This window comes from Patiria miniata, unplaced genomic scaffold (assembly GCF_015706575.1).
Source record: "Patiria miniata isolate m_02_andy unplaced genomic scaffold, ASM1570657v1 HiC_scaffold_18, whole genome shotgun sequence".
NCBI classification, from domain to species: Eukaryota; Metazoa; Echinodermata; class Asteroidea; order Valvatida; family Asterinidae; genus Patiria; species Patiria miniata.
Window position 1 is genome coordinate 2128908 of NW_024037056.1, and position 27853 is coordinate 2156760.

Consider the following 27853-nt stretch of genomic DNA (forward strand, 5'->3'; position numbering starts at 1 on the left):
TGCTCTAATAGCAAAAAAAAAACATCATGCAAATCGTGATTTGGCCGGCGTAGGCAATTTCGGGCCTTATTACTGACCTGCACACTGATATATGTACGAGTACGAGCAGCGCTTTGGACTTTCATTATGTCATAGAATTTAAATAAGCCCTGTCCAAACCAATTGAGGGCGCTCTGTATAAATGGTCTCTCGAGTTGGCACACAACGAGTAGTTTGACAAGAGACAAAGTTTAGATTTACTTAAAATTGTACAAAAATAATACACTGTAATCACTTTCTAATGTCTGAACTTGTCCACGTTACAATTACTGTACAATCACACAATAATTTATTGCTTCGGGTATGGTTATTAATATATAATGACACATATTTACAGTATTCAACATTAATATGAAATCTGTAATACAGAAACGGTGAGACATTCCCGCAGTAGGTTGAAACCTCTTATCATTATATCTTACTAATTTGCATAAAATATGAATATATACGGTTTATCATTACATACATAATTTATGTGGCAATCAAACATGGTACACCAATTTACAAGTTTACGACGGTATATGACGAACGTATGTTTATGTAATAATGCATAGGATTACATGAATAATAGTAATGGTGAATATATTTACATGAATGTACTTAAACTAAACTGCGAAGTGCATTGACCGTTATGGGACAAAAAGTCGATTCTTGTTAGAATTGGAACAGGAATGTATGGAAACGGACATTTTTTTCTGCTGCCACAACTTGAATTTACCTCCAATCATAATTTGTAAAATTATTAATTACCGAGTATGATATGTGAGGGAGACATTCCCGTAGGGTTGTGCACAATTTTTTTTTCAAACTCTCATGACCCCTAACCACTATTTTACCTGCTCATACCACCACGAATTTTGGTACATTTATGCTTCGGACCGCGAGCAATCGATCTAGCCTATTTGCGACGGTAACATTTTGCCTCTAAATAGGAATGTGACATTAGGGAGACATTGAAATGTCTCCTTAATCTACTTTGTCTCCCTAAGGTATGACTTATGACGAAAAAGTGACTCCTATTTATGGGCACATTTACAGGAATTAGGAATACAAAATGTAATTGGGATTTGCCCTTCACCGACGTAGTTTCATCAGTGTACTGTATAGTAAAGGCAAAGCTAAATGTTGATTATTTTCCCCGCAAAAAATCCATCATATAAAATACTATTTTAGTTTAATAAATTGCGATTAAATTGTTTGTTTCCACGTTTTGATATTTCCCTACGTTGCTCCTTTAATACTTCATGTACTGTTTTAAAATCTCAACAAAAGCAACCGAAAGATGGACTCTATGAAATACGGCCTCCAGTTGCATTGCGCATGCCTATTGAAGATAATAAGGACATGACAGGTCACGTGGGAGGGAAAGAATCCATATAAGGTATAAAATGAGACCAGTTTTCACCGGAGTCTGAATTTCATACGACACCGCACTCCAGAACTCTTGTCTAGTAGAGCTGCCACAGTGCTGTCTCAGTATGTCCTCAACATTTACCACATGATGTGAACATGTCGACATTAGACGTAGCATAGCTTTAAACACCACTTACAGTCATAGGCCGTGTCCGAATAACTTGGCTGTGGCTTGAAATTACACACGGGTCTATGAGAAGTTGCTGCAGCCGCTGCCATAGCCACGCGTGTAATTCCAGCCGCAGACACAGCCTGAGGCTGTGGTAACTGTCCGGATGCTTGGTACAGCGCCCCCAACGTTACAGTGTGTTTGCTCAATGCAAGCATCTTCCCTAGCCCTCTGTCGACACCTTTTCATTTTGACTCTACTTCTATTTTCCCCCGAGTCGTTGATAACCAAGCTTAATAGCGTTCCAATCAGTTTGATGACAGCGCTTCGAACAGGGCCGGCCAGCACTTTCTGAGAATTTGACGAACTTGTCAAGAAATGCATTTGTAGGCCTAGAGCCGTATCTGAGTTTTTCCCCGGTAGGGCAATCACACATTCCACTGTTTTACATTTTGAACTGGAATTTCAGTAATGGATAGCTTGCATCGCCTAAGATCAATTGTGAGCCAAAAATAAAAGCATGTGATCCTGCGTCATATCAGTATCACGTCTCGTTTTCGACACTGGGCCCTTGTAGCCTAAAAGTCCCCCGGCCGCCTGGTGGCGCGCTTCAGGAAACCTGGAATATTAACGTGCACAGATGCTAGTTTTTGGTTCATTGGTTTCTTAAGAAAATCACCCTCGATAAAGGCCTTTGGAAAATTGTTACTGTAACTGGCATCTCAATTTATGGAAGCTGAAAAATCGACTGACGTGAAAGAGAAATTTCGTGCCAAAAATTGACCTCTCACTTCCGAAAATCTAAAATACGTATTGACTAGTGGAACTCGGTGTACTCGTACAATGATGACAATTTATAAAATAATTTTGTGGCGGTCATTGGGGAAAACTGAAAATTGGAATAAACTGGAAGGACTCATAATCATTCACATAATACAATCTAACCGCAGAAAAGGACTGCAAACAAGCCAGCCTGACTTAGTCTAGAACCCATCGGCTCTATAGGTAAATGTTTGCGTTACACATTTTCGTTCTCATTTTCCGTATAATGGAATATTTCAAGTCCTGTAAATCATCACAAGTTGAGGTAATAAGAAATGGCAATACCTCATGCCGGAGGACACCCCCTACCGGTGGAATTTCGACTAATGATTAAAAAATCAACAGGTCGTCTTTCACGTTGACTGGCAGTCCTATTAGGCTCAAGGTCTTCCCAGGAAACTCCCTGACCACAGAAATAAAGCAAGTCACATAAATATCCGTTCGAGTGATTATTGTTTGGAGATACATCTGACTATCTTTTATACTTGCATTAAACATGTGTGTATGTACACCAGTGTTGTTGCCGAGTACATTGCCATGATTACGAGTACGAGTACGCGTACTTTGCCATAAGTACGAGTACAAGGATTTTTTCCCACGAGTACGAGTACAAGTATGAGTATGTTCCACAAGTACCACGTGCTATCAATGTTTGTTTTGTTTGTAATCAAACTAGGCATTAAGCAAATGCAGAAGCCTCACAGACAGTACAAAACTGGTTCTTTTCCTGCATGTAGCTCTTAAAGGTTTTTTAGCGGGAGGATATTTGCAACAGTACGAGTACTTTGCCATATGAGTACGAGTACGGGTATCTTGCGAGTACGAGTGTACGAGTACATTTTCATGAGTAGGGGTACGAGTACCAGTACGGGTACGAGTACCAAAACAATGTACGTGAGTATGAGTACGACTACGAGTACGAGTCCTTCACTGATTTCAATTTGCAACCAAGATCAATTGCTAAATGGTTTTGTCTAGATTCTGAGCTACAAGCCAGGCTATTTTGCGCGTCTATAGGTAATACCATGAAAAAAATAAGGGTCTAACAAAGCAAGGATAAAATGAGGCCGCTTTCAAAAATTAACTAGCCCAAAGGAATGTCTGAATCCGCAGATGTTTTAAGGACATGTGGAATTACCTCCAGTGAACCAGTAGGGGGTAACTGAAGGTTCAATAGTGTTCGCAAATTGAGCAAAAAGGGCCCAAGTCTGTGAACAATGAAGTTGTAGTAAGCTGATTTCTCCAAGACCTTGCATTCATCCGTTGAAAAAAATGCTGTCCCTGACATATTTCATTGGAGCTGAGATTGCAGGAACATGTATTCCACTTAATTAATAAAAGAAAGGTAAGAATTATGATTTAAGAAAAAAATGGGACAGAAGTAAGAAAAATACAAAACCTGATTCGTACTTTTGGTCCCATGTCGAGTAATCAAAAACAACGAATGATTTTATCGGAGTGTTGCACAATGAGGTATTAACAGTGAAAACATATCCCGTTGGAATATATTTCATAATATTATCCCTTAAGTATAAGAAATATTTTAATGAATCAATTGTAAGATATATGCGCTGTTGAAGACTGAGAAATTGCATTAAATTTTGGAACCTTTGATTTTGACAATATTCTCAATACTCCATGCGTATGTTCCATTGCGGGAAAGACCATCGGAAGCTTTATTTTCCCCTGTGGTCTTAAATTCTCCCAACGTGTATCTTACTCATGCTTCGGTCGTTTGTGTCCTGACACCAACTACACGCTCTCAGTTGTTAGGCCCCTCGCAGTCCAGGTTCTTGTTGTAGATGTAATTGTTGAATTCGGCTTTCCAATCCACCATGTATTTCGTGCTCCACTGGTGGAACTCCTCTTTCCATTTCATCTCGGCTTCGTTTATGTCAGCTGTTTGAGAGAATTCAAAAGCCAAAAATTGAAAACAATTTCAACTTGGAATTGGTTTATATTATATCTGCTGCCAATCACGTCTTACGGTTGCATAAAATGGACTTCCATAGACCTCAGTGCTACTTACGGGCACTTCCCAAAATTATTAAAATACTCACAACTCTCCAAGGTGTTCGAGACACACATCAAATTAAAGCTTATTTCATCACCTTCATATTCCGTTCATTTTTGGAGGAATTAACCAATGACTTTGGGAGAAAATTCCATCCAAAGATGATCACCCATAAAAGCAGTCCTGAAGCCCATCGCCAATTTAAAAATGGACGCCTACGCTCCATTGCAAAATAGAGCTATTATAGGGCCTAATTCCATCAAAATGTCACAAAAATACGAGCTCCCAGTCCTCTGCACGGCTTCCACTCTTCTTTTTTTTTTAACAAATCCTCAAGTTCACGGCCCTCAAAATGCTCTAATATCGGAGAATTTGAGGGCAAGCAAATCGTGATTTGGCCGACGTAGGTACTTTCGGGCCTATTTATAGGTCTGCACCCTTACAAGTATACCCTTGCGGCAGCCCATAAAACAAAATGGCGCACAACGTTTACAAACGCAAGAAAGGTCTACGTCACGTCAGACGATTTATTATATTAACCCAACAAGATAATCAAATTAGTGCAGGGACGCGACAGAATTAAAAAGAGCTGTCAAGTAACAAGGCTAAAAAAATGTGCCGTATACAGTACACACTGATTAATTAACTAGCCTCATGGCCTTGTTTTACCCAAGTACTAGCCCACTGGTTAGGATTTCTGTCGCCACCTTTTACGCCATGTGATCAAGAGCTGATGATAATTAGTCTGGCACCCGGGTCCTCGGGCATTGTGAGACGCGGGCACAAGGATGCTTGGGTGCCGCGACAGATTGTATTTCTGTGTCAAGTGCGGCGAAAGGTAAATAAATCTAGTGTCTCGACTTTTCCCGCGGCTCGAAACATTGCATACATAAACTTGCACGCTGTACCTGAGAGTCGCGTGGTTGAACGATCGCATTTACATAATGAATTTTACCGGTGAAAAATGTCTGCTAATGATTCGGACATGGGCAATTTTACTCCCTGCGGGCCTTGTATCTTTATACACGGTATTAATGGCTCCCATGTGATCTTGTATTCTGATGCAGTCATCTACCTGGGTTTTAATGGTTTCGATCTAACTAACGTTATTTTATCGACTGGCGTTGTTCTTTTTTCTTCTTCTTTTTTTGGCAACATATACTTTACCGACCTCTGGAGCAAAGTGGTTTTTTTTATAAATCGAACATCCACTTTAAATTCATTTGCATTCTGATCCTTAGAGTAACTGTCTTTTGTCATTTAATCCACGCTGGCTTGTCCATTAATCGAACATTAATTTTGTGTATCAGAGAAAGCCACTTTAAAATAACATCCTTTCTGACCCTAAACATGGGCATGTGTGTCACCATAACACTGCTATAGACTAATTAATTAATCACTGGGGAAAAAACAATGAAATTACATTTTTTTCCGGATCAAAATGACACTTCTCTAGTTCATTATCAGGGTCATTTTGAATCGGATACCTCAGCAAAATTGTCATTTTTCGATTTTCTTTTGAAATTGTCGAAATTGTCATTTGAGCGCAGAGGTAAAAAGGTCACGGTGTTCGACTAATGTACCGTGGTATGTGGGTTCGAACCCTGACAGGGAACAGGGCGCTTGTGTTCTTGGGCAAGACACTCTACTACAATTGCCTCTCTCCACCCAGGAGTATAAATGGGTAACTGTGAGGGTAGAGAATAGAATGCGCTGATCCGGCGCTGCTGCAAAAAAAACTGGTCTCATTGCCTGATGAACTGGGGTACTGTTATTGTTGAAGCGCTGTGAGACCCTTGGTATAAAGCGCTATAAGCACCACATTATTATTATATTATTATTTTGACCAACAAAGTGTTATTTTCATAATGAATAAATGAGAAAGAGTCTAACCGGTTTGTGCATCCAGTCTCGGTAGGTAGTCCTTCCAGAAGGCGCACTGCGATGCCTTGTCATACTCTGTAACTAACGGATCGTCTATCGTGGTCGTGTCCAGGATGTACTGCATCGGCGAGTCGAGCTGGAAGGCCGGCCAACCCTCGGCAAGCTCGTCCGGGTCGTTCGGGTGCCCCGTATTCGGATTCCTAACAAGGCAGTGGATATGCAAGAAATAGTTAACTCACGGCATTGGATCGTTCATTGCACCGCAAATTTGTGATAGATAATTTCATATCTCAACCAGCCAAAGGACGTGCACAGGCAGAGATGGTAATCGTTTTTATTTAGCAGTTTGCCCAGAAATCATGGCAGCATCGAGCGTATACTACCCAGGAGCTGAGATGGTTTTCGGGCCCGATGATCAGAAGTAATAATGATGTAGCCTTAAGCACCAACATTGGTGGACATGTGCGCTTTACAAAACACTCTATAAAAATATTATTGAACACGAACCTACCCTCAACTACGACGAGGGGGCCTACATACTGAATAATGTCTCTGATCAACTCATCCACACCACGCCGGGAGCTTCAAGCAGCTATAAAGGGACGGTGTCGAGTGAAACGTCAACAGCTTAGCAGTGAAACTTCACCAATTTGTGAGTACATGTAACATCTTCACTAATTTCGTATTAGATTTGTCAAAAAGAACCTTCATAAATATTCTGACAAGCAATCCAGATGAACTTATTCGAAAACGAACCTACCCTGTTTTTGCAAAGTTGCTCCAAAGTCGGATCATCTTTCGGCTGAGTGCGATGTCTTCTTCCGAGAAGCCGTTACTCGGATGCAACGGCTGCCCGAAGGCGTAGGCAATCTCGTCCCCGTGCATGACTCCCATCCACTCGCCCCACGGGTTATTGGAGGGCCGCCGACGGAATCTGTAGAGGTAGGCGTTGTTCCTGCCTGCCGTGTGAGCCCGAGCTGTCTCGTAGATGGGACAGGCGATTTTGAAGTCGGTGACAAATGCCTCCGCGGCGTCCCGGAGTTTGTACGGGTCGTCGGGCGCCAGCCAGTCCGTGTACTGGAATTTGATGGCGCTCCGGGCAAACTTGTTCAGGGGGTTGAAGACCTCCGCGATCGTTTGGTTGAAAAGACTTTGGTTGATCGGGCTGTCTGTGTCTTTGTCGAAACCGGTTAGGTAGTAGATCATGAAGGAAGCGCCTTCGTTCGTGTTGGAACCTAACATGATATCCGTTTGCTTGACTGCGTGGCGTTCGAAAGCCGACTGCGGAGTCTCACTAAGGAAGATGCCGTCCACAACGGGCACGAAGGGAAAGACGTAGACGCCACTCTCCGGAAACTCGTTCTCCAACGTCTCATTCGGGTCCTTGGTTCGCAGGCAAGCCATAATCTGAGCATCCGAGAAGGGGGTACCGTCCGCGTATTCCACACAGTTGAGATTCCGAGCGAATATCATAGCCCTCCTTCTGGCCTCTTCGTTCGTGACGACCGCCCATGGGCAGAGAGGCGTCCCGCTCTGCATGATCGCCCGGGTGAAGAGGGGCGACGTCATGCGGGACTGGAGATGATACCCAACGCTTACCGCACCGGCACTCTCGCCAAATATCGTCACTCTGTCCGGATCCCCGTAGAAATACTCGATATTGTCTTGGACCCACTGCAGAGCAATAGCCTGATCCAGGAGCCCCATGTTCCCAGGTACCTCAGGGGTTCCCATAGATAAGAACCCGTAAGATCCCACTCTATAGTTCATCGAGACCACGACGACACCTTGCGTTGCGGCTAAGGTGCTACCATCGTAAACTGGCAAAGTCGCCACCCCACCGTAAAAACCACCACCGAATATCCAAACCATAACTGCCAGGCGTTCAGCCGTCGGCCGCGGTGACGGTACCCATACGTTTAAGTAAAGACAATCCTCCCGCATGGGTAACTTTGTGTTCCACATCTCGGCACCTGTAAAGTTTGGGTACGCGGTGTCCAAGACTTGCACGCAAGAGGCGCCATAAGCGGAAGCGTTCTTGATTTCAGGTCTCCATGATTCCATGGGTTCTGGGGGTTTATACCGTCGACTTCCCACTGGTGGCCTGGCGAAGGGGATCCCTAGGAAGGCTACGACGTCCTGGTTGTCTATGACGTGCTTCCGCACTCCTAGGACCTGTCCGTATATGGTATCGATTAGTTGTTCTGTGTGGACGGCCGCTTGGGATTTGGCGACGAGCGTTAGAAGCGCCATGCTTGCAAGCAGTAGTCTTGGAATGTGGCACATGCCCATATTGAGAGCCATCGTAACGAGCTGTGGTCGGAAAATGTGCATCTGGAAATCAGAATAAAACATTGCTTTAGTTCCCAAAAGGTTGAAGAAACTACGAGGGTAACGCACTCTGTGACTTATGTGAGTTGACCGTCAATCTTGTTGTAATCAAACAGGTGTACTTAGGACTGAATAAGAAAAAGTTGTAATACAGCCATCAAAAATTCTCAGGAATCAGATATTCGGCTGAAAGTTATCGACCATTTTGTGCTCACTGTGCCGCGAAAATGGCGATCAGAAAAATCACAGTCGTCATGGGCCTCATGCACGAGTCGGCCATATTAAATTGCCCTCTTTTTGAAGATTTGGATTCTAGACGCTCACAAATTTATTCTGAGCAAAAGATCATCATTTAAACATCATTTTCGAGTTTAAAGTCATTGAATCGGCTATTCTGAGCTATAAAATACATTCTAGGCTACAGTTTTTATTCGGGGACGCAAAAAGTGCACTAAGGGGGGGGGGGGGGGGACAGAGATATGATATGCCCCCTGTAAAAGGGAGGGGGTGTTATAACCACCCCCTCCCCCCGTCCCCACCGATTGACGCCCATGATACTATTTGTGTTAGTTTATTTAGCTAGGACAGCACCAAGGGATATGCCTAAAATTATACTACATGAACCCTTGAAAGGGGTCACTTCAAGTAGGCTTAAACGGTACATGTATAGGCCTAGGCTTACACGTACTTGTATGGAAACACAAAGGTGAACTGTACATGTGGGTTAAAAAAAAACTGTTAATGCATAATTTTTACAACACACAGCGCGAAATTAGCATGTCTAAATGCTCCAGTGACAATTATAATGCTCACACACGACACGTACACACAGGTCTGTTTATGGTGTAAATCGAGGATTTCTTGTTCCTTATCATCGATCTTTTGTTTATACTCTCTACACTTTTTCTAATCGAGGTCGTCCTCGATATGACTCCTGTTCTCAATCGGATGCTTCATCTGTGTCCTCGATTAAACAAACGGTAGCCATCCAGTATGTACATGTACCGATAGTACATGTACGTGTACATGTACGTGTACATGTACATGTACACTGTACATGTATAAGCATTGAGTGAGTGATACACTGATATAATACTGTATAGGCCATCACAGCATCACAACCAAAACTACTCTAAATGCTGCAATAATCTAGTGTGAAAATACAAACCATTTGCGTATGATTTCTTATCGGAGAAACCATTCCTACCGTCATATTGACGATGGTGTATAAGCGCAATATCCGTAACAATATGCCTACAACTTGTGCACGGCTGCAACCACGACACTGTCCACTCCGCCATGTTTACAACGCGTGACCTTGGACGGTATGAATATGTATGAGATATGAATTTGTAAAGATCCCGTGTAAATAATTTATGAATCACAGGGCTGCATACAGTAGCTCGAAGCAAAATCGGCGCCACCGTTTTATTGTCGCTACTGGCAATTTAATGCATGCACGGATGAACACAAGGAATTGTTAAATTAATCAAGTAATAAAATTAGGGAAACATTTTCCTAAATGATAATCTTTCATTTTTAAGATGAATTTTCTGTCCAAATATGAATGAGATGACATTATCAAATAAGTGAGTTCACATATTTTCAAGTGACATCATCAACTAGGCCTCAATTGTTCATGTTGTTCTGAGGGCCTCACCAGTATCCTAGTACCCGGAGCCTAACCCTAACCTATGTAACCTAACCCCTAAACCTAACACTATAACTCTAACCCTAATGTCTGCAATAGAAAGCAGGAGGTCGTGGCTTCGAATCCCACCCGAGTGATTTTTGTCCAACTTCACTTGGGAGGTAACACACTGAGTATATACGTCGGTGGAGGGCAAAACCTAAAATTGATTTACATCACCCGATGCAAAAATTCCATCTTATGAATGGACTAACCCTAACTCCAACACGTACTTACCCTTTCCCATCCCTTACCCTAACCCTAACCCTGTAAAATATTTCTAGATTTGAAAAAGAAATACACGACTTCAACTCATTCCCAGCGTAAAACTCGACCCAGAATTTTGGTTGTCTTTTCACCTTTCCCGTTTATTAACCGAGCAGACAAACGAAAACCGCGTCGAATGACGCGTGGCCTGCATCCGTGATAAATTAAACGCATTTATGACGTCATTTATGGCGGCAAATCAAACCCAGCCTTCCAATGCGACTTGGCGCCTTTCGGCACAAACAAGGCGATCCCATGAAACTCCCGCGATAAAATTGGATCATAAAATACAAGGTTATGTTCCTGTTTAACACTTGAATTCAGGGCAAAGAGTTAATCTGGTACAGGCAGTAGCCATGTACTGACTTATTTCGGTACAGATATTTCCGCTGAGACGGTCATAAATTTGAAGGTTTTTAATTAAGAAAATAATATGTATTTATTGATGTAGTTAACTTCATGTGAACAAAGTCTGTGATACCATGAGTAAACGTCTGGGGGCCAGATACCCCTTTGCCATTTAAAAAAAATTCATCAACCGTATCAAAGTGGTGCTACGGTATTACTATGGTGTTGATAATGGTGATGTATTGATGGTGCTAATGGTGATGTGTTGATGGTGATAATGGTGATATGTTGATGGTGATTTGTGATGGCGATAATATGTGCGGAGAGTGATAATCATTTTAAATGGTGATGTGTTGATGGTGATAATGGTGATGTGTTGATGTTGATAATGGTGATATGTTGATGGTGGGAATGGTGATGTGTTAATGGTGATGCGTTGATGGTGATTTTGGTGATGTGTTGATGGTAATATTGGTGATGTGTTGATAATGATATTGGTGATGTGTTGATTGTGATAATGGTGATGTGTCGATGGTGATAATGGTGATGTGTTGATGTTGATAATGGTGACATGTTGATAATGATATTGGTGATGTGTTGATGGTGATAATGGTGATGTGTTGATTGTGATAATGGTGATGTGTTGATAATGATATTGGTGATGTGTTGATAGTGATAATGGTGATGTGTTGATGGTGATAATGGTGATGTGTCGATGGTGATAATGGTGATGTGTTAATTGATGGTGATAATGGTAATGTGTTGATGGTGATAATGGTGATGTGTTGATGGAGATAATGGTGAAATGTTGATAATGATAATGGTGATGTGTTGATGGTGAGAATGGTGATGTGTTAATGGTGATGCGTTGATGGTGATATTGGTGATGTGTTGATGGTGATATTGGTGATGTGTTGATGTTGATGGTGATGTGTTGATGTTGATAATGGTGACATGTTGATAATGATATTGGTGATGTGTTGATGGTGATAATGGTGACGTGTTGATGGTGATATTGGTGATGTGTTGATGGTCATAATGGTGATGTGTTGATAGTAATAATGGTGATGCGTTGATGGTGCTAATGGTGATGTGTTGATGGTGATGATGGTAATGTTGATGGTGATAATGGTGACGTGTTGATGGTGATATGATGATGTGTTGATGATGATGATAATTGTGATGTGTTGATGGTGATATTAGTGATGTGTTGATGATGATTATAATGGTGATGTGTTGATAGTAATAATGATGATGTGTTGATATTGATAATGGTGATATATTGATAGTGATAATGGTGATGTGTTGATGGTGGTATTGGTGATATGTTGATGGTGATAATGGTAATTTGGGGGTAAACATATAAAGACACAATAGCCGGTAGATTGCAAATATGTGGATGACATTAAAAGTGATGAACAGGCCCTGAACTGCACATCTCAGCTGTCGCCTTCCTAAACTGACAAGACGGAGCATAATCACAAGACAGTCCCTGGATGTGTATCGTCTTTCCCGTGCCTGTCTCATCCAATTAGGATAAAACACCTCAAGTACCGAGAGGGTGCTCCGCAACGCAATCGAATACGACACCAATTTGTTAAGCTGATATATTCAACGAGGAGACAGTGATATACTGGGTGACTCCCGACTGTTTGTTTGTCTGTTCATCTATAGGTATGAGACGAATGTAGGAATAGACAAATTGCCTCCAAGGACATCTTGAGTAAAGTTTTAACCATGGAAGTTATAAAGCTTCGGTTTAATCGCAAGTGCGAGGTTTTTGTACTTTATGTCGACCATGTATAGGCCCCCTACCATTATATCCGATTCAACCATTAAACTATATTATGGGGGAAAATAAGCAAACAAACAAACACCAACACAAACACACAACCTCACGGATGGGGTTTATGAAGTATACTTGCATATCTAGATCTTTCCTCCATCTTGAGCACAATTTTTGTCATGGAAGTCATAAAGTTTCAGTTTAATCGCAAGGACGAGGTTTTCAAAATGACCTGTAACTTTATGACGACCACGTATATATAAATCCGATTAACAAACCATTACACTATATTATGGAACAAATAAATATATAAGCAGACAGACAAACACCCACACAAACACACCCACGTATGGATGCGGGTACTTGCATTTTTCTCCCTTAAAATTAATATCCCTCTTCTTCAGAATTTCTCTTCTAGCTGGGGCACCATTTTACAAAGACCGACTTACTATAGGGTACCACTCTTCCCTTTGTGCGAGCAGGCCTACCGGTACCCCACAAGGTAGATCTCGTGTAAACACACCAACCCAAACCCACCTAAAAACTTGTGAGTGTGAAATTTGCTAAGGTAAAACTTATATAGGTTATCATTAATTGTCTGTGTTTGAGTCTGTTGAGTTTTGGAGACCTTGGCTATTATGGAGTAAACGTTTGATAAACACATTATGATGTACGTTTCTAAACAATCTGAACAAATCAGATATTTACTGATAACGTCGGGACAATTCTTTTGCTTCCATTTTGTGACAAATGTCCAAGTGTTCTGCTTTAGAACAGCACAGGGAACCTGAATACAGCTGCTGAAATTGATAGCTCACTAACTGGATTGAGGCTGAAACACAAATCAACACAGTCACTACTGAGCCTGACGTTTCGATTAGTAGTATAAGACGGATATTAATATGCAACGAAAGGAAAACGGTTTCACCCACATCTCTTTTACTTTCGCGCTCAAAAGACGTTCCGCAGTCAAGTTGTCCAGCCCACTTGAGCAGAAAATTATGCCAAAATAGCCCTTACTTGCACCCACAATGATTAAATTGACCCAGAGGCGAGCCTTCATAATGAGGTCGCAGAGGTTAGAACGTGCCGACGGGGGTTCCAGACTTTTTCCCCCAATTGAATTTCAGTAACGACTTCGTCCCTAATTGGGCCCTCCGGCTGCCGTCCGGAAATATTAAATCACGGTAGGTGACCCTTATTTATTTTCCCTAATGGTTAAACCCGGGGGAAAACATTGTTTGGACTATTTTTTTCTTGGTACATGTATTAGGCATACCTTCAACTGTGAAAGAATGGGTGAAATGACTCGAATTTGAGAATACTTTAAAGTCCAGTTGTACAGGCTTTGCGGTCACTGCAGGAGCTTCGGACGTTATGTGGACTTGCACAGGTCCACACAATGTTTTCCACTATCTGAGAAACAATGTCAGAGGCATTTTGGGGCTAGGGCTATTGGTCGCAAAACGAGGTAGAACATTCTAGGAAATCACGGTCAAAAATTCGGTTTCAACACGTTTTGTCTTAACTACAATAGAACAAAGCAATGTCCACCTAAACGGCAAATTTGGCTTTTTTTTACGCAGACATGCATGTTGGCCAATCTTTCCAAAACAGAATCGCCACGTCATATGAACATGACTGAACATTTTTTTTTTTTTACATCTGATTTTCGGTTTATTTCTTATTTCCACTCCGAAGATTCGACCGAGGCCAATTTCACGGACCTGCTAAATACAGTATACAAATAATGAATGTTTATGAGTGCAATGGTAAGAATACTTTCATTTGGTGACAGACGGAATGTTCCATTCCACTGGGCGCGCGAGGTGACAGGTGAAATGTTCCATTCCACGAGGCGAAGCCGAGTGAAATGGAACGTTTCATCTGTCACCGAATGAAAGTGTTCTTTCCATTGAACGAATGTGAAACATTCATTGTTTGTCTTATAACAACACCTGAATAAATCCTCGTCATCTGATTGGTCAGAGCCAGTGACCAATCGTGTGACCGTGCAATGGAAGTTCTATTTACCGAATAGAACTCCTATCTTTGCGACGCGGCCCGGCCGTGGGATGAGACGAACAATTCAATGACACGTGACGACCCGCCAATAAGATGACGGGAATTTAATCAGGCGTTGTTAGCGGCTTTGACCATTGAGATGACGAGGATTTGTGGTTCAGGTGTTGTATAAAACAAATAATGAATGTTTCACATTCGTGCAATGGAAAGAATAATTTTCATCGGTGACAGATGGAATGTTCCATTCCACGAGGTGAACCTAATGAAATTACTCTTACCATTGCACTCACAAACATTCTTATTTGTATATTGTTTATTTTGTATGTTTACTGTTTAATCGTGTTTTATATTTTAAGTAATTTTGATTTTTGCTTCACCCTTTTAACTGTTTCATTGTCTACTTGTAATTGTTAAATCCTGCAAAATAAATTAAACGAAATGAAACGAAACAGAAATGAAGGAGCCGTTCATTTGGTGGATGATATATCACCCTTATCAACGACAGTTCGATGTCAGTGCTTTCATTAATTTAAGCCAGCGTTTCATATATTGGCATTTCGAGGGTCCGCTCACCCATTAATCAAAATTGAAAGCTCTGTGTAAACCGAGGACTCGAACTGATTGAAAGGACTGCTGCAAACCGTTTCGAGCTTGGTTTAGTTACACACTATACTGTACAGGGTGACCCCTTAAAAAAAATTGTCCAAGCAGATATTGTTAATTGTCTCAAAAATATTAATTATACTCTTGGTATAATCAGTAAGAAATGTCATGGAAACCCATTCGTGCAAACCAGAGCTGTAACAGATTATAAAAGGATATGTGTTTTCAACCATTCCAATGGGAATTACACATTGCATTGGAAATCGCTCAACCGGCACTCTGCAATGGGTCCGTTCATTTATGTGTAAATCATTTTGGAACAGGTGAAAAATACATTGTCATTGTATAATCTCTTGTATCTCTGGTTTGCGTGAATGGATTTTCACCAAATTTTCGCTGTGATTATACACAAGAGTACAAACAATATGCTCCATCAACATGAAATGCTGATGTTGCTTATTTTTTGAGAAATTTAAAGATGTCTGCTTGCACAACTTTTTTTGGTCACCCTGTACTACTAAATTTACAATATTACGGAGGGATATCAACAAAATATCACAATCGTTTGATAAACATTCTTTCAATTAATTGGGAGAATATTTCTTTGCAATCCATTTTGTGCAACTTTCTACTCCTCTTAAATGTATGAAAACTATTTGACTTTACTAAGGCTTTGGTTCATTTGATTGAAAGGTGCATCCATTGTTAGACTGAAGTAAAGTTGCTAGATTTTTTCTAATGTCCGTAAACTGTTTTTATTTAAACGGGAAAAACAATGTTGGGCAATGTTATTTGGCCAGCATTGATTTGAAGTTATCAGTGTTGGTTAATTCGGATAAAATTGACCAACAACATTTGGCAAAATACCAACCCATTTGCCCATTTCGTTTTACTGTGTACTCAGAAAATAGCATCGGGTTGACACAGCTCTTTACTCACAATGATTCCAGGAAGGGGGTTCGGGAACAAGAACACTCCTCATTTTGAGTGTCCCTTGTTTGAACCCTAAGGGAGACCTGGACGGCTCGGTTATCGACAGCAAAGCAAACTGCGGCCATCTGCCGGTTAGTTTTATCGATCATGAGGGCCCGTTTCATTTCATTCCATTACTGTATGAGAAACGAGCCCCGACTTCTACGAAAAGGAAACTTTATACAAACGCAAACATCGATGCTGAAATACTGACAATGCGCAGTGACACCTTGACCCAATGTTTGTTTATCCACATCCATGACAACGAAGATGTTTGGAGAAAGTAAACTTCCGATTCCTAATTGGTTCAAATTCGTTTCGGACGGAAGACGGAATTAAAGTTGGACGACCCACTTCGGCCAGACAAATAAATCTAACCCGGGGTCATGTGTCAATTAAAGACACTTTGAATGGAGGTAACTTAATTAGCTCAAATTGGGCTAGTTCAAGTCACATGGCACAATTTTCCAGCGCAACTGAGAGTTAACAACATGCTCTGTAAAGCTAAAAAGTTCCTCAGGAAGAACACATCTTACAAAGACTTCAAATTTACCTGATATTTTCATCTTGAAGATGGCCTGGAAAAGATATTGCCTTTGAATTGACTGCGTGTCGTGGTTCCTGTTGATGATGGTGCATAATTATCAACACCATTTCAGGAAACTCAACTTCAGAAATCCAAAAGAGGCCAACACGTGCCCTTCAATAAATACATTCAACTGTAAAGTAAAATCATTCCTACTTGACTTCCAGAGTACCTATAACTCTTTATTATTTGTTCAGTTGGTTTAGCCGTTATTGATCTGCGACACGTGTTCTTCATTAGTCAAATGTACTGTATGTAAAGCCGACATACATTTAACTCTGATTAATACTGAATCTTATGATCAGTGTTTTTTTTTGTCTTGTTTTGTTGGGTCCATCCACCGCAAGCTTGAGCATTTTAGGATGATGTCTCCGCATCTGTCTTAAAGAAGTATTCAATGTGATGACTAGTAAATGTGGAAATAAACGTTTCTTGAATTGAATTGAATTGAATTTTATACACGTCAAAGCAATCTAATGACCTTAGACGTACATGACAAAGTCAAAAAGTCAAAACCAAAGCCATTGCCAAAGTCAAAACAAATGTGTCTTTTGGAACTATTTCGTTAAAACAGAATAAAGAAGAACAGCATGCACAGTGCGTTTTTATCAAAATTCAAATGAAGAGTATATTGTAATGGGCCCTTTGATAGACTGCTTTAAAAGCAAAGAAGTCTTCTAAGAACAGAAAATATTTGCTTAATGAAAACAGGTCACCAGCCAAAATTCAATGTAATGTACATTGCCTGTGACTGGTCTCCATTCAATTCTTGCTTGGTACCTAAATTTGCTTAGGGAATTCTTAGCGCCTCATTGACGATGGGCCCAAGGCAATCGTGCTATATGCGCATTTTAATGCAAGTAATTTGTAGCAACCACAAATACAACGGCTAGCACTTTTCTTAGCAAAATAGGTTACCAACCAAGATGCCATTTGACGCATTGCACTGGTACTCTTGACCATTTTCTGCTTGGTACAACGATTGTTTTTATTAGGATTTCCATGAAAATGTTGGCCTGGGGAAATGCAATTAAGTAATACCTAAAAGTACATGTGTACTTACAGTCCGCCCGAAGGTCGTAACAAGCCCAAGTCTGATAAACACACTCGATTTGGAGGCATTTTGGTTGATTACTAAGTCAATTCTCCCAACCTCCTCGGGCTATATAATATGCGAGACCGTGCTCTAACTAAATCACCTCCAGCGATTGGGATTTTAGCAAGAGTGATGTCGGCATCTGAGTGATAAATAACTCGCATTTCTTAACTACTTGCAGTTAAAGTGAAGCTGTAGAAATGTCGACTTCGCTTTAGCACTGGTGGGTTAAACGAGATTGGGTGTTATTTAGGTATACATGTTCGTGGGTGAGATTTGGGGGGGATGAAAAATCTAAGAATATTCGGCAAAGGGTTTGAGGGTCGTTCAGGGGCCCCAGAGCAACGTAGGTCTCTGAAATAATGTTTGTATTTGCCTAAAGGCACCCCTAACAGTACCATTTTTGCTCTATTGTAAACTGTTATAGGTCAGAACAACGCTACAGTAAAACCTCAGGAATTCCAGATTTCAGAATAGAAGGGAAGGGATTATTTAAAATCCTAAAATCAGGTAAAATCCTGACAAAACAATCCGGTTATCAGGAAAAATCTTGACAAATCTCACCCCTGGACTGTGCTCTAAAATGGGGTAAAGCCTCGAACCTAATTTTGGACGTATGGGATGTGTATGTCTACCTATCGTTGCTTTGCAGTCATCTATGATGTGGGGCGAGTGTTTTTGTTCTGCAGAAAATATACACAAGTAGACCTTTTGTGCATTCATTGTTACTGAATTAAGAAAAAGGAAAATATTTCAAAGGATCTATTAAAAAAGGTCGAGCAATTTGAAATTTGAAATTTGAGGTCAAGCTTTAGAGTTATTCAGTGTATAACCTATTGCTCTTTAAAGGGAAAATACAACATTTGCAAACATCAAAAAATATAACTGCCAACAATGAATGCACAAAAGGTCTACTTGTGTATATTTTCTGCAGAACAAAAACACTCACCCCACATCATAGATGACTGCAAAGCAACGATAGGCAGACATACACATCCCATACACATGCAATCTTCATCAGATAATGGAAGTCACTTTTTACTGCCAACCACTGGAATCAATGCCTTGCTTTGATCTCTGTCTCTGAAGAGTTTCTTGAACTCAAATTTCTTGGGACCTGGAAAAAAAAGCAAGATCGGCTCCCGTTCGCGTAGTTGAGAGAGTTCCTCCATCCACGTTAATCAAATGGATTTTTGTTGGTTAATTTGAAACCGTGGGGTAAAGCTGAAATTGGAAGTCGTGAGGATTTGCCCTACCCGGTGAATGAAGAGTTAAGGGGGTAGGGGTGACAGATACGGGGACGACTGAGGGACAAAGTAAAGCCCCTTGTTGCCTAAAACAAAATCTTGAGTTGATGAAAATGGAGGGCGCTGATCCCAGTGCGCATGCTCAGATGATATAGCCATTTACTAATTCCACTCAGGAAAGCTTGCACAAAAATCTCCCCTTCTAAAAATTAACGTCGATACTTTTTGCTCTTTTGATGAAAATTGGAATACTGACACAGTCACCAATGCGAACTATTTAGATTGTTTATTCCAGGAAAACCGTAACAGCGCCTAAAGCGGGATTTTGCTTTGTGTATTTTTAACGACGACATGCCCACTTAAAGTTAAAGTTAAAAAGTCACTCTTAACAAAACTGCACTGCTGTATGAAAATGCCAGTTACCAGACAAAGGGATCCGTAAGTTAGACCATAATGCGTAAGTATTGAGAATGCCCCTTTAAGAACAAAACCCAAACGTCTTAAAAGTAGCATATTAACATTTGCAAACATCAATAAACAAAACTACCAAATTATTGTGAAATACTTTACTTGACTGTAAGTGCATAACAGTCTCAAGCATTCTGTGAAATCATATGGCACCTGGTGTGCTGTCATTTTCAAGTAAAGTGGAATTTTTGTATCAATTTCCAAAGAGTTCGGCCGACCATCGCAAAATTGACTTTTGTTTTCAAATACTGCCCCCAATTTACCAAATTTAGTTTGCACATTTTGTAGCCCACATTTTGTTTGCAATCGGCCGTGAACGGGTGCAAGCCGGCTAGTCTGGTTCCCTGACCTGACAATTCTCCGACGTCTATAAAGTGTTCCAGTTCGTCTGAGGTAGGATCAGAAAATCAGACTACAAGAACTGCATTTTTTCCCAGCATCTTTACTGACACAAAACTTTAAAGAGATCAATGTTTACTATAAAATGCTAACCCTAAATCCGTCCATTTCTGAAAATTACACCAAAAGCAAATGTCGGATATTATTACCTTTAAAATGTTACTTAAAGACTTAAGAGCGCCTCTTTAAGGGCCCCAACCCAAACATTCAGTAACAGTCGGGACGGGTTTTAATATCATAATTCAATTTGGCATATTACACGGAATGGCAGGGCGCGCAATTGGCGGGCCGGCGCTTATCGATTCGCCGGGCGGCAATTTCGCCATATTACGAGGCGCACCCGACGGCTGTTTGTGATTGCCCAATCAATAAGGCGAAATAAGATGGGCAATTTAATTACATTGCGACGCGTTAACATTATGCGCCTCGGTTGGGTGGTGTATGGCAGACGTCTATAGGTGCTGTTTGGTTGTGTCAATTCGTTCTTGGTATATGGCCTATAATATGCGATGGTTTAGCGCACACAAAGAGAGATAGGCCTACTTGATTCATCGATAGAAAACTCGAGTTTACCTTGTAAAATATTGCCCGTAAAAAGTTACGTTCGAAAGTCGTGCAGCGAGTTGCCACCCGTCTACCGTATTTTTTTGAAGGTTGAATCTATTGGGTTTATTTTGTTATAATAATAAACCGTAATTTTACGGTGAAAAATCTGCAAATACTGCCACTTTTTACGTTCACCGTATTTTCAGAAAAACAGAAATATCATTATCGATAGACGTATTTTATTTTGTAAACTATATACCATACCGTTAAAATTAAGCAGTGAAATCTTCCAGATGTGTATTTTCCTGGTATTTTCTTTGCCCTTATCTCACTGACTGACTGACAGTCACTTTGTGAAAAGAACCGGGCAGTGTTATCGTATAGGTAGTACCCCGTAACATGAATACGTGTAAATGGCTTATGTGACAAGATCGAACTACGTGCCAAGAAAAGGAATTTACGGATAGCGCTTCCAAAGGCGAGTCACAGTTATAACTATTTCTGGACGATCTTCATGGCTTTCTAAATTCCCTCATAACTTTCCCTATTTAAACTGATGTTAACATTTCATACGTCATAAGGGTCCTCTTTTTAAATACATCAACACTGTTGAAATCATTTAGCTCAAACAGCCGTTGATTTCTTAACGTCTACGAAGCCTTATATAGGTACAAGCGTCATTTCAATGTTTACGGTTTTACGACTGATTGAAGTACCATGTGATTTTGCACTGCAGCGACTCGTGTGTGCATATACGATTTGAACTTAAGATTGTGAAGAGCGATAGCGATTCATTTATACAGTTCGGATGGTTATTCTAAGGGCGGCGAGTGGGATGCAAAATCGGCAGTGCGTTCTTTCCGGAGGGATTCCGTTACCAGTGGGAGGAAGGCTTGGGTGTTGGTACTCAAAAACTTGACCTTGGAAGAGAAGCTTCGGTTGGAGATAAAGGACACCGTAATCGATATGTCTTATATCAACGACTTCCAAGAAAATGAAGGTCGCTTGACCTTCAAGTATTGATTAACATTGACGGTGTTTGGGAAGATTGATTTGTGGCTTTGTTGTGTCCTTAACCCTTTTGTTTTAGTGTCTTACTTGCGTACGTGGTCGAGACACGTGTTAAGAATGAACTTTGCAGTACCTGAAGGTAGCAGGCCAGCAAATAGGCCCGAAATCACGATCTGCATGCCCTAATTGTTTTTGCTATTAGAGCATTTTTGGGCCATGAACTTGAGGATTTGTAAAAAAAAAAAAAAAAAAAAAATAGTGCATGGAGGCCGTGAACAGGACTGCGAACTCGTATTTCTCGTATAAAATTGGACCTTTCAATTGCTCTATTTTGCAATTGAGCGCAGGCATCATTTTTTCAATATGGCGATGGGCTTATAGGGGTGATCATCTTTGGATGGAATTTTCTCCCAAAAGTCATTGGTTAACCCCCAGAAATTGAGTAGACAATTGAAAGATGATGAAATAAGCTTTAATTTGATGTGCGTCTCAAACGCCTTGGAGAGTTGTATTTTCCCAGAATTTCGGATGTGTGCATTATCACGGTCTGTAGCAGTTTGTTTACTAGTCGGCAACCTGACGATGTTTCTTAGCTGACACTATACATTGAACATTAAATCATCGCAGATAGAGGGACAAGAAATGTGATGTCAATATTTCAAAACTCTGTACTTCTGATTATCCTTAGCCAATTAAGAATCAAGATCTAAACAGTGTAAATCATCTCTTCATGATGTGGAACAAGGACAACCTAGTTGGCCTATTTTCGTTGGGATATGAGTTGATTAACCACAATAGATTTACAAAGAGGTTGGTTTGAGGGTGACGATTTTCTGTTCTGAAGGTTCGTCACGTTTCTCAATTTCCCGTTCATGATTAATTTTGATAAATGTCACAGAATCATATCCAGATGTTGTTGTTTTTTAATGAAAATTTCTTTTTACGCCCAGCTGTGTGTAACCTTAATACAAAAGGTTGTAATAATATTGGCTTATCTCTGGTTAGTTTATGGAATATCCCCTTGCACAGCAAGGGTCTATAACAATGCGAGCAGATTCGGTGATTATTATGCAAAACAAGACCGCGTCTTGACCTCGAGATCCTGACCATTCAGCGGGCACCTTATATCGGGTCTTTGGTAACCAGTTGTTGTATTACAAAAACATGGCAGCCAAATTGACAAATCAAAAGCTTAGTCCACATTTCTGATCGAAATGACGTGACAATTTGTAAAGTCGACTCCGATTGGCTGGTGCGCGGGTTGCATAAAATTTGCATTTTCAAAATTTGTGGAAGCATCGGTCATGGCTTTAAACCGAACAACCAAAATGCTGTCACAACAATGTATAGGCAGTACATCAAGCGTGCTTAAAGGTATCGATGTTGAATCAATGTTTAGGCATGTGTCGTAATAATGTGGAAAACAAAATGCTGTCATCGATATGAAGACATTATCTGGCATGATATCATCATACGCACGCCAGATGTCAAGCTCTTCACCTAACACAACCCAGATCATCATCATGTCCTTTAACTGACTCGGGCGAGTGGACACCATCGATCTTCGATTCGCCGTTTGGAGTGGGGGCCGTGCGCTCGCATCCAGGTACTCGCTAGTTCTCTTGACATGAAACATTAGACTGTTCTCGGGCAGCAAAAATGCACATATAGTCCCACGGCAGTATACAGAGTGAATTCAAGAACTCACTCAGTGTCTGCAGTAGACAAAAGTTTGATTTTATGGGTTCGTGCTTGCTTGAATTCATTTCAAATCTCACAGACTGAAATGTTGCCTTACATATGATTTTAAGTAAACCCATAAGCGTTTATTTGAGTTATGCGGAATCTTGCTTAAATATAACCATGCTCGATTTAACAAGACTGCACAGTGTCACCCCTGGGGGAGGGGGGCACCTCGGGGGGCTTAAGCCCCCCCCCCCCCCCCCAGGTTGTAACTTTCTTTTCTTTTTTTAATTTTTTCTTTTTAGTCCCACGATTTGACCGTGGTGATATGTATGTGGCTTAGTTTCGAGTAGTATAATAAGGGTGTAAATGGCGCCACCATCGTCAAAATAGTCCGTCTCCCCCCTAAACAGAATTATATTTTCTGCGGCCAAACATTGTGGGCAACATTTTTTTTTTTAAATTCAAACTTCTAAAACAAATTGTGAGCCCCCCCCCCCCAGCCAAATCCTGGGGTGCGCCACTAATGCATAAGTTTTGGCTTTTTCAAAGACCCTAAAAGAGCCCATTTTTAAAGCTGTCCATAGAATGCCATTGGAAGCTATTGAGTTTAGTGAGAATTACAGATTACACACAAGCATTCAAAAACAATGAGATTTTAATAACTGAAATCAAGACAGAAACCTTAATTTTGCTATCAGATTTTGTGTTTTGAATATGAGGAACAAGTCCAGTATCCCCCCCCCCCCCCGAAATACTGATGACGATTTTTGTATGTTTACCTCTGCAAGTTTTCGTTCATTCGTCGAGGTGGGAAAACGTACATGTTTTTTATTGAAATTTACATAACATGAGAATAGAGTATGCAAATTACGTGAAATGTTCACAGTTAAAGGTCCATAATATGTACTTTATTCGTAGTTTTTCCCTATGAAATGGAGCAAGCCAAATATTTTAAAAATGTTTTTGAAATTCGGTCGCTTTCTTTTAGACTCACCTTGTATAATAGGCAGTTCCGCTGATGTAGATAGGCATTTGAAACTCATTTTGACTAATAAATCAATTATGTTGATCGACCTTGCCATTAAAATGACATACGACGGACCGTTGATGGTGCACGACGCAATATAAAAAAAAACCTTGTCAGTGGTTTTGTCGAGAAAATTGAGTTACTGTTCATCTCCTTTGGCAGCGCATCAAATTAAATTTGCGTGCACTTGTCATTTTGAAGTTGAACATAAACGCGTGTGTGGATTTAGTCCCATTACTGCTGCACGCGCGCCTATGACTGTGACGTTAATTCATATCAAATTGTAAGGATTGAAAATGTTTTAAGAATTTCTACAAAAAACACCTTGTCTCAAATTCTCTAAGGTAGCTCCTTCTCTTTTTATCATTCTAATTTTTCATCCTCTTTTTCTTCTGAGAGTTTCAAGTATTTCAACTTCTAGTTTTCAATACATCCCAGTCCGTTGGTTCGTTTTTGTTTTGTTCGTTTGGTCTGTCCTGTTCCGTTCTCTGTCTTTACTGTACAATCTGTTTCAACTTCTGTTTTATCCAATTTTTGTCTTAAAAAGGCTTTTCTTTATGAGACATTATCTTTTGAATATGCCTCCATAATTGCCTGTCTTTCATTTGTGTCTTACATAATTGTTATTCCTGTATTTTATCAAGTATCTTTCGTATAATGACATTCTGTATAATTACTTGAATGTACATTTTTGCAATATGGAAATAAATGTTGAGATGAATTGAATTGGATCGAAAATAAATGAAAACATCAAACTTAAAAGGCTAATAACTCTAAATAATGGCAAGCTTTCTTGTAGTTATTTTCGGAAATAAAGGAATGATTTCTCAGCTTTTCTATTCTCTGATTGAAAGCAACTTCAAATTGGCAGTTGCTTTTCAGTAATAATGCAATAATGGTTTTCGAACTCTTTATTACAACTATAAATGTACACGCAGATGTCATTTTGTCCAGTCTTATTTAATATGTGCATTATTTGATAAAAAATATTGCCGTCTCTCTTTTTTTTCCTGCCACTTGTCTCAATCATGTCACTTTACTTTTCATCCTGTCGTCATCACCTAAGTGTTTTAATTTAATTTTATTAGTAAGCTCCATTGCCATTTGTATATCCCATGTGTCCTTTCTCTATGCCTTGAGAGATCTCCGCGGACGTGAAATTCCACCGAGCGCCGATGAGCGTTCAAGGCGGGGCTCCCGCGGCGTAACCCCCGGGGCGCCTACCTCGCCGCTGCGAGGGTCAGACGGCCGAACCACGGACATCCAGCTGGGAGTGAATTAGTAGTAAAAACCACCCGAATGTAAATGGCAGGTCAATTTGGAGTCACGTTGCTGACAGAACCTTTCACGCCTCGTTCTCTTCTATCATTACTTTTTTTTCGTCAATGGCGTTTAAATTTACCACTGAAATTGACAAATCCTTTATCATGTCTTGACGATACCTGATCACAATGAAAATGGGCACTTTATGTTAATTTGGAAAAAAAATTCTCAGATAGGAAAAAATCTAAAAAATATAAAAGTGTTATTCAAAAACGTAAATACCACGTGCCCACTACGACTGTAATTTATACCAGTCATCTTTTTGAGGTAAAGAATGATCGAAGTGCATCAATTTTCATTAACCCAATTGAAAAGACATTATCAACATTGAAAAAAAACAACTTCTTTATTAGTTACTTATATTTCTTTGGAAGCAAAGCCGGATGACATACGGCGGTTTTCCTTCATCTCTTTTTTTTTTTTGCATCCAACTTTTCCAACCTTTTCGAAAATGTTTTAAAATTGTGGATAGATCGGCCCTATTTTGCCATACACCACACCCAACGGACATCAGGCCGCATGAATTCAAATGTGTAATTAAATTCACCCGAAAGTAAAAAAAAAACACCGATCACCAACTTTTTTAAACATGATACCTTATCTCGCAGACACATGCAATGAGTTAAGTTACTGCCTTATATGCAGTAAAGAAAACGAATTAGAAAAAAAAATAATTTTAGAAATATGTGGCTTGCGCTCCATTTCATTAAAAAAACATAGGGATAAAGTAAATATTATTGACTGGTAACTGTGAATATTTCACGTAATTTGCATACTCTATTCCCAAGTTATGTCTATTTTAATAAAAAGATCACAAAATTCAGCTGTCCGCCACTGATCATTTACCGTTCTACGAACTGATGAATACCCATTAAATACAATGAAACATGGACGTTTTCCCACCTCCATGAATAAATGAAAACTTGCAAAGGAAAACAGACAAAAATTGCCATCAATGTGTCAGAAAAAACAAAACGTTGGACTTGTTCCTCATATTCAAAACACAAAATGTGACAGTCAAAATACTGTTTCAGTCTTTAATAACTCGACTGATTAAAATCTCGTTTGTATGTGAATGCCTGTGTGTAATCTGAAATTCTCACTCAGCTTAATAGCTTACAATGGCATTCCATGGACAGCTGTAAAAAAAGGTGTTTTCTTTAGTGAAACATGCATAACTTCTGACAGCATGGCTCAATCTTAAGTAATTCTTTTCTTCAGAAAAGGCATGCTCTTTTAAGACATACTTCATTGGATTTGATTGCTTTTAATTCAGGAACAAAAATCAGGTCACTTTCTTTCTGACTCACCCACCCTGTGCATGAGAGGTAGGCCTACTACGCATCCATGCAAATGCTGGTCGTTTCATTATACGATAAACTGCAATTTACGTCTTTGAACCACAAATTTAAGGCAAACAAATTCACTCACAAACCCAACCAGAACAAATACCTGTCGCATACACTTCTTTCCTTCTTTCTGAGCAAAAAGGCTTTGGAATGTAATGAACGAACGATAATTTAGGTAAGATGAAACCTGATTATTTTAACATCGATTTTATTCACTTAACAAAAGGCCTTTGCATTGTGCCTTTTTGCCGAGCATTTATGTCACAACTTACCTTAAAATTTGGAGTAAGGATATTCATCGCCCCTTAAGTTGCGTGTCATCTGGTGAAAACCGCACTGAACAATGACGCTCCACTGCAATACACCAAAATAAAGATTCAGGAAGAGCGTTGCAGCCGCCACAGTCGGAGGTACAAATTGCGCCTTTTGATTTCAACAAATCAACAACAACCGAGTTTCCGTCAATCGCAGAACATCTCCGATTCTGTCAGTGGCATGTCCCGTGAAAATCCTGGCATAAGGAGAAATGATAGATGCGTTGTGTGTGTGCTCAACGATATTTTCTTCGTGAAGGCATCCGGCATCGTAGAAGTGTTCTGGAGTGACAGTAAATACGCTGCTCCGTCATTGGCTGTAAAGTGTTCACTGGCTCTGTGCGCAGAGATGTTCAGTGCAATGAAATATTCACGCCGGCGCAGTTACTACCGACATCCAACCTATCCGACCACCGACCTGCATCGTCCACAAGCGTGCAAGCTGCCTAGCCTATACACGATACTGGCTTGTGAAATCTATCTCATTTGGGAATTTGA

At 40.2% G+C, this 27853-nt stretch overlaps 1 protein-coding gene across 1 annotated transcript; it reads right to left on the minus strand.

Moving 5' to 3' along the window:
• Positions 1–281: 281 nt before the first annotated feature.
• On the minus strand, positions 282–27714 carry LOC119724166 (acetylcholinesterase-like). Its single transcript, XM_038195098.1, has 4 exons — positions 27314–27714; positions 7042–8615; positions 6291–6481; positions 282–4282 (listed from the first exon to the last, which is right to left on the minus strand). The coding sequence occupies exons 1-4, from the start codon at positions 27338–27340 to the stop codon at positions 4146–4148; spliced, it is 1929 nt and encodes a 642-aa protein (XP_038051026.1). The 5' UTR covers positions 27341–27714; the 3' UTR covers positions 282–4145.
• Positions 27715–27853: the final 139 nt, after the last annotated feature.